This window comes from Somniosus microcephalus, chromosome 19 (assembly GCF_052327205.1).
Source record: "Somniosus microcephalus isolate GS21.2 chromosome 19, FLI_Smic_1.0, whole genome shotgun sequence".
Taxonomy (NCBI): domain Eukaryota; kingdom Metazoa; phylum Chordata; class Chondrichthyes; order Squaliformes; family Somniosidae; genus Somniosus; species Somniosus microcephalus.
The window spans coordinates 66,809,515-66,817,641 of NC_141005.1; the positions used below are offsets into that span (position 1 = coordinate 66,809,515).

The window sequence follows — 8,127 nt, forward strand, 5'->3', positions numbered from 1 at the left end:
AGTGTCCAAATATATATTTTTCCTGCTAAATTATCTGATGTTTGTATTGAAGAAAACAGTTATCAATATGTGGTATAAGTTGGATTAAAGCTTTCACTTTAAGATATTCTCGCGTAAGTGGACTTGGTAGAGAAGGCTCAAATAAACCTTGGAGTTATTCATAAGAAGTTAATTCATTTCATCAAGCTATACTTTGTACAGTTGTAGCTGAATTTCTACGGAAGGATCCCTAAGTGTATGAAGATTGTTGTTATACATTCCACAGTTAGAACAGCACTGCCTTTACAGGGACGCAAATATCGATTAAAGTTGCTTCCTAATGGGTACATCTGACAGGCGTAAAAGGAAAGATTAAAAATATATACCTTAGTGAATTTGCCAAAAATAAAGACTTCTTTATGCTGTTTACACAATTATAAATTTTAACACGTTACTGTACTTCCTGCGTGATATGCAGCATCACACTATAGTTCGGTTCTGTTATCCAATGTCCCCTTCTCCAGTTTGGAAGTCTTGTGACGTGGGGGCCTGATCATAGATGCTCAATTGGGATTCGTAACGTCAGCGCTCATTTGCATAATTATGGAACACGTGGTAATACGCCCTCATTCATAACATTGATAAGAGAAGGCGAGCCCGGTAAATATTAATATCTTCTGCCTGCAAACTGCCGAGGTTTCTGAGACTAACTGAATTCATGATGTCCGAGTGGGTGCGTGTCCTCACAACGCTGATAATTTGCGCAGTCTGTAAGTATTCAGCAAACATTTCGTTGGATTCATTGTGAATAATCTTTTGTTGTATAGAGATATTAAGTGACGATATTAATCACATGAAGCCCAGCCTCTAACATTGTTCCATCCTTTTATAGGTTCAAACGCGCAGATTACATTAACTCAACCGCAATCGTTATCCATCGCGCCGCAAGGAACGGTGAAAATAAGTTGCAGCGTGTCTGGGGGTACTTTGGGAAACGGTGACGTAGGATGGTACCAGCAGAAAACCGGGAATGCTCCTCGATTTCTACTGTATCATGATCTTAACCGTGAGGTTAAGGGTTCAGGGATTCCTGATCGATTCTCTGGAAGGAGTCAATCGTCAACCAACGCCGCATATTTAACCATCAGCGGGGTTCAACCCGAGGACGACGCCGACTATTATTGTGGTTGGGGGAAGTCCGGCGTATTGTACTTCGGTGGAGGCACCAAGCTGACTGTGCTGAGTAAGTAACTGTTACTAGATTCATTCTGTTCAATGGAGATTTTCTTTTTTTCTTTTATGCAACAAATAGTCAAATACATTCTCATTTGGATTATTAATATAAAATATGAGGTAGATGAAACAATTGGTGCTGTAGGTTACAACCAAGGTTGAAACGGTGATTGGTTTATTAGGGACATAAAACAATCACATTTTGAAACCATAAAGGAAACAGTGAGGTTTATTGTATGATTAATTTTACCCTTGGAGCTGAGATAGTGAACAATAGAAGCAATTCATAGATTGTAAAAGTCGGTGCTTAAAGAGATCATTAAAAGTGTCGCACAAATAGCAAATATGCAAAAACAGAACGAGTCAAAGAGACAGCCGGAGAGATAGATAGACAGCTGGAGACAGAGATAAAGACAAAGAGAAATAGAGAGGGGTAGATAGATAGAGAGTGCGAGAGAGAGAGAAAGCATATCGGTGCCTCCCTTAATTTCTGGTGCACTGAGAAATTTTAACGGATGTTAATTTCGTATGAGGAGGGTAATAATCACCAGGAGCTTGTCCAATATCCCAAAATAGCACCGAGCTCAAGACATACTTTCGATAACAGATAATATTTCTCACTGTGAAAGGCTCGGTATGTGCAACGAATTTCTGTTGTAAACAGAGGTTTGTGATTTCATTATATCTAGAGCTCAGAGAGAAAACTCTTCGATACGTTAATCTGAAGTCGGCAACTTTCTGTTGTTTTTTTACCAGTTAATATTTCGATATATAATTGTCTGCTGAGATTTTACGTTTGCGAATTTATATATAATTTGAGTGCAAATATGCACAGGTACATACAATACCTGATATGGAGAGGCTGGATTGACGGCCATTCAGACCGTAAAGCTATTAACTAGAATACTGTTGGGAACATCTGTTTTCTGCCTTTGGTTTCGGTGACACAAAATGATTTTGATTTCAACCAAAAGTTACAGGTCTGTATGCAAACCTTAGCATGATAAACACAAAGGGATAGGGTTTAAACTGAATTTCCCCCCGAATTCCTTGCGGGACCATTGGCAGAAACGACGTAAAGGATATTTTTCCAGATTTCTATATTGTTAATGTAATATTCTTCAAGGTAGCAAATGCTTTACTGCTCCATATGTGAACATCATCCCCGAGTTATTTTACAACCACATGTTAGTCCATATTTAAAGATTATTATTCTTCAGAAATTAAACGTTAATTTGCTCCCTATGTGAGAACATTTCCTCGGTGTACTAAATGTAATGAAATAGTAAATCCCTTAGTAAAGAGAGGTTTTAACCAGTTTGATACTAGGAATAGAGATATTCGGTTTGTTCCATGGAAAGACGTCAAATTAACGGTAAATGGTCTGGCCATTCGAGTCAAACGACGTGTTTAGTTTTAGAGAACATTGCTGTGATTTAGGAAGAAAATGAAATAAAGAACTTGCATTTATCTAGCGCCTTTCACGACCTCAGGGAAATGCTTTACGGTAAATGAAGTACTTTTGCAGTGTAATCACTGTTGTAATTTGGAATTGTGGCAGCCGATTTGGGCACAGCAAATTCCCACAATTTGCAATGTGATAATGACCAGATAATCTGTTTTAGTGATATTGGTTGAGGAATAATATTGCCTAGGCCATCAGAGTGAACTCCCCTGCTCTGCTTCAAAAAGTGCTATGGGATCATTTACAGCCATCTGAGATGGCTGCCTAACGACAGTTTTACGTCTCATCTTAAAGACTATACCTCTGCCAATGCAGCACTCCCTCATTACTGCACTGGAGTGTCAGCCTACATTTTCTGCTCAAGTTTTTGGCGTGGGGCTTGAGACCACAACCTTCTGACTCAGAGACCGAGAGTAAGGAGTTTCTTTACCCGTAAAAAACCAACCCTTAACCCCTCCGTCCTTGCAAACCACTGCCCCATCTCCAACCCCCCTTTCTTCTCCAAAGTCCTTGAACCTGTTGTCGCCTCCCAAATCCGTGTTCATCTTTCCCAGAACTCCATGTTTGAATCCCTACAATACAATTTCTGCCCCTGCCACAATACCGAAATAGCTGTCATCAAAGTCACAAATGACATCCATTGTGACTGTGACAAAGGTAAACTATCCTTCCTCATCCTTCTCCACCTGGCTGTAGCCTTTGACACGATTGACGACTCCATCCTCCTCCAACGCCTCTCCACCATCATCCAGCTGGGTGGGACTGCACTTGCCTGGTCTATCTAATCATAGCCAGAAAATCATCTGCAATGTTCCGATATCCAGTACAGGATGTGCAGAAATTTTCTCCGATTAAATATTGGGAAGACCCAAGCCATTCTCTTCAGTCCTCTCCACGAAATTCGTTCCCTAGGCACTGATTCCATCCCTCTCCCTAACATCCGTTTGAGGCTGAAGCAGACTGATCACAACCTTGGTGCCAAATTTGACCCTGAAATGAGCTTCCAACCACATAGCCACAGCATATGTAAGACGATAGCAAAATACTGCAGATGCTAGAAATCCGAAATAACAACAGAAAATGCTGGAAAAACTCAGCAGGCCAGGCAACATCCGTGGAGAGAAACTAAGACGGCCTATTTCCACCTCCGTAACATCACCCATCTGCGCACCTGCCTCAGCTCATCTGCTGCTGAAACCCACATCCATGCCCTTGTTACCTCTAGAGTTGACTGTTCCAACGCGCCCCTGGCTGGCCTCCTTAAAACCTACATCTTCGACCAAGCTGTTGGTCATCTGCCCTAATTTCTTCTTATATGGCTTGGTGTCAATGTTTTTCTTATAAGGCTGCTGTGAAGCCCTTGGGTCCTTTTACTACATTAAAGGCGCTATAAAAATACAAGTGGTTGTTGTTGTTGTACATGTGTGTGGTATATATTACACGACTGCAGTATCTTTCTTTAATAAACACAATCCTTTTCATTACAGCCAGAGAGTCGTCCAGCCCTTCGGTGTCGCTTCTCCCACCAGCGTCCGATCAGATTTCTACAGCAAAGTCGGCGACCCTGGTGTGTTTGGTGAATAACTTTTTTCCGGGTTCGGTGGAAGTTTCGTGGAGCGTAGACGGCCAGATCACGGACACTGGTGTCCAGACAACTCGGACCGTACGGGACACCGGCCAGACGTACAGTGTGAGCAGTTATCTGACCCTGTCCGCCACCGAGTGGAACTCACACGAAGTGTACACCTGCGGGGTTACACATGAGTCTCTCGGGTCTCAACTCACGCAAAGCATCAAGAGGTCAGGCTGCGAGTGAAAGAGAAAACCCGCGCACGCGGTGCAAACTGTTATTCATCGCGCGTTTATGTTCGAAGACGGGGTTTAGTTATTGACAATGCATTTCTTTCTATTTTCCTGCACCTGACCTATAATAGTGATTTAAATCTATTCACATTGTGGCAGAAACCTTTAACCTTGTAATTGTGACGTAGAAATATTTGTGTAATAAATAATGCTATACATGTGTTATGCGGTGTGTTTTGTGAGTGAGTGTTTGGGATAAGCGATTCCATTTAGCACTGAAAGCCATTGATAACAATAATAGCCTTGTAAATGCATTGCGCTCATGACCCCATCTTTTGCATCCAATTTGACTTGATGTATAATCGTTATTACATTTCAGTAAATAGCGAGCACAAGGAGAATTCGAACATCGAAATAATTTAGTCCTCACCTTCTTCACTCATTGTACGTCAATATTTTTTAGTTCACACTGAGTTTTCATTTAACTCTTTTGATTTAATTCCAACATGGATTAAAGCAGCATTTTGATAATCTAGACATAAATGTATACACAGTGAGAATACAATTGGAGTATATGTCAACACTTACGTATTTTTGACCTAGTGTTAAAAATAGTTTTGTAATTTAATTTAATGGTGGGATTAGCTCAAAAAGCAGAAAGTTGAAATATTTCAATGGTGGCTGAAGCCTTCAATTAAAGCAAGAAGTAACTTACATTTATAGAAGTGTCAGCTGACTGCCCATCTGTGTACAAAATGTATTGAAATTACTGACTGTTCTCACATGGTAGTAACTCCAGCATCTCACGTACTCAACTCTCCCTCGCCGAAATCACCAGCAGTAGACCACCTGTCCCAGAAGTGGGTCCCATGTTAGGACGTGAGGTTGTCTGCCTTACTTCCTATGTTACATTGATGCCCAAAACAATACATTTTCTCATTTATGCAGCACGCCCTGCATTCTTAACCATGGCTCCAAAATACTGAATCAAATGTGCAAGCAAGGCGTGGAATAAAATACTTCATCGTATTTCCAACTACAGCCGCTGATAATCACCATAACCGTATTCCATTTCACCTTTCAGATTGGCATACTATGGGACTTTTCTTCTCTGTGTAGCTTCAAGCCTTCCTCCCAAACGGCATGCAATTCTGCATTAAATATCGGGCTCGTTAGTCGTCACCATCAATGGTGTCTCCCAGATAATAGGTGTCATCAGAGAATCGCTGTGCCTTTCCTGCGATGTTCGATAGGCATCCCCACTGCGCGCGAGGCCCTCTTTTTAAGGCAGGAGAAAGGCGCGCAGAGGTGGAGACATTCAAGCAGGGAAATTCAAAACTTAGCGTCTATACGGCTCAAAACGGGACCGCCAATGGTGGAGTGAATGAAATGGTCGATGCCCAAGTGTCCAGATTTGGAGGAACACAGAGACTCCCTTAATACTCGTTAATTTTTAACATAATGGAGAAAAAAGTTTAGATGGGCCGTAATGTATGTTTAGAATTCAGTATGCTTTTAAAACCCAGTTACACCTAATCTAACAAGATCTAACTTTTAATGGGATATTTAACAGCGATATTACATAAGAAGTAAGAGCAGGAGTAGGCTATTCAGCCACTCGAGCCTGCCCCGCCATTCAATAAAATCATGGCTGATCTGGGCCTCAATACCACTTTCCTGCTGGCTCCACATAACCCTTGACTCCCCTGTAGCTCAAATATATGTCAATCTCCGCCTTGAATATATTCAATGACACCGCCTACAAAGCTCTCTGGGGTAGAGAATTCCAAAGATTCACGACCCTCTGAGAGAAGAAATTCCTCCTCATCTCCGTTTTAAATGGTCGACCCCTTATCCTGAAACTGTGCCCCCTAGTTCTAGATTCCCCTCCCTACATCTACCCTGTCAAGCCCCCTCAGAAACGTATATGCTTCAAGAAGATCCCCTCTCATTCTTCTAATCTCCAATGTGTATAGGCCCAACCTGCTCAACCTTTCTTCAAAAGACAACCCCTTGGTTTCAGGAATTAACCTAGCAGCACGGTGGCATAGTGGTTAGCACTGTTGCCTCACAGCGCCAGGGACCCGGGTTCGAATTCGGCCTCGGGTGACTGTCTGTGTGGAGTTTGCACATTCTCCCCGTGTTTGCGTGGGTTTTCTCCTGGTGCTCTGGTTTCCTCCCACAGTCCTAAGATGTGCGGGTTAGGTTGATTGGCTATGATAAATTAACCCTTAGTGTTACTGGGATAGGGTGGGGTATGTGTTGGTGTAGGGGTTACGGGGATCGGGTGGGATATGTGTCGGTGCAGGCTCGATGGGCCGAAATGGCCTTTATCTGCACTGTGGGGTTTCTGTGATTCTGTGAACCTTCTCTGAACTGCATCCAGTGCAAGTATATCCCTCGTTAAATAAGGAGCCCAAATCTTCACGCAGCATTCCAGGTGTGGTCTCACCAGCATCCTGTAGCAAGACTTCCCTACTTTTATATACCATCCCCCTTTCAATAAAGCCCAACATTCCATTTGCCTTCCCAATTACTTGCTGTACCTGCATGCTAACTCTTTGTATTTCATGTAGGAGGATCCCTAGATACATCTGTACCACAGCATTGTGTAATCTCTCTCCATTTAAATAATAATATGCATTTTTATTTTTGCTACCATAGTGGATAACCTCACATTTCCCCACATTGTGCTCCATCTGCCAAATTTTTGCCCACTCAGTTGGCATCCGTTTGCAGACTCTTTTGGGTGCGATCTTACCTTTCAGTGCGAGTTGGGAGTGGGTCAGCTGACTTGCGGGTTCCGATCCTGCCCCCAATGAGGCCCGACGCACCGACTTAATTTTTCGTCAATTGGCGGGCTTGCCGGCCAATTCAGAAATAGCCGTATCAGATGACGTCAGCTGATGACACGTCATCTGCCTGTTTTCTTAAAGGAGGCATGCTCATTTTTTTTAACAGATGATTTTTCAATGCTTGACAGCATTGAGGTGTTGCAAATACTGCCAATCACTATACAAAGTTGAGCCCTTGCAAGCAGGCTTTCCAGAGACTTCTCCTTAGGATAAAATAGAAGGCAGCTGCAGGTGAGTTTACAGAAGCGATCTGTCACTGTTGAGAGAGCTTCTCCCATTGAGGTGGGACTACACAAACACATCAAACCTTATTACCTACAGAAAAGTCTAAATAGATTAAAAATGATTTCCCCAACATTTTCTTACCTCTGAAACTCACCAGTGTACCATTGGATCCTTGACACCACTTCTGCAGCTGTCATCAATGCACAAACCTTACAATAGACCCACAGCACGCCACACTTACCCTGGCGTGGTGTCTGGTCGTCGGGAAGCCCGCAGTCGACCTGACAAAATTGAAAAAAGACTCTTAACTGCCTGTTAACTGCCTGTTAACAGGCAGTTAAGTGCCTATAATCATCTTCCTGCCGCTAGCTGTCGCGTCCCAGTGGAAATCGCGGACCCGACACTTGGGAAGATTGTATGGAGGCGCGTTGACAGTGGGCTCGGGATCCGCTGTCAATCTTTGTAATTTTGCCAGCAGTCCCACTTCCAAACCTGTCCTCTGAGCGTCGGCAAAATTCCCCCTTTGTGTTCTCTTCACAACTTGCTTTCCCAACTATTTTTATATCA

At 42.7% G+C, this 8,127-nt stretch overlaps 1 protein-coding gene across 1 annotated transcript; it reads left to right on the forward strand.

Annotated features, from left to right (window-relative positions):
• The first annotated feature begins 641 nt into the window (after window positions 1–641).
• Window positions 642–4,703, forward strand: LOC147104573 (immunoglobulin lambda-1 light chain-like). Its single transcript, XM_085962156.1, has 3 exons — window positions 642–749; window positions 872–1,222; window positions 4,165–4,703. Exons 1-3 carry the CDS (start codon window positions 698–700, stop codon window positions 4,491–4,493), a joined length of 732 nt encoding a protein of 243 aa, XP_085818282.1. The 5' UTR covers window positions 642–697; the 3' UTR covers window positions 4,494–4,703.
• The last annotated feature ends 3,424 nt before the right edge of the window (window positions 4,704–8,127 follow it).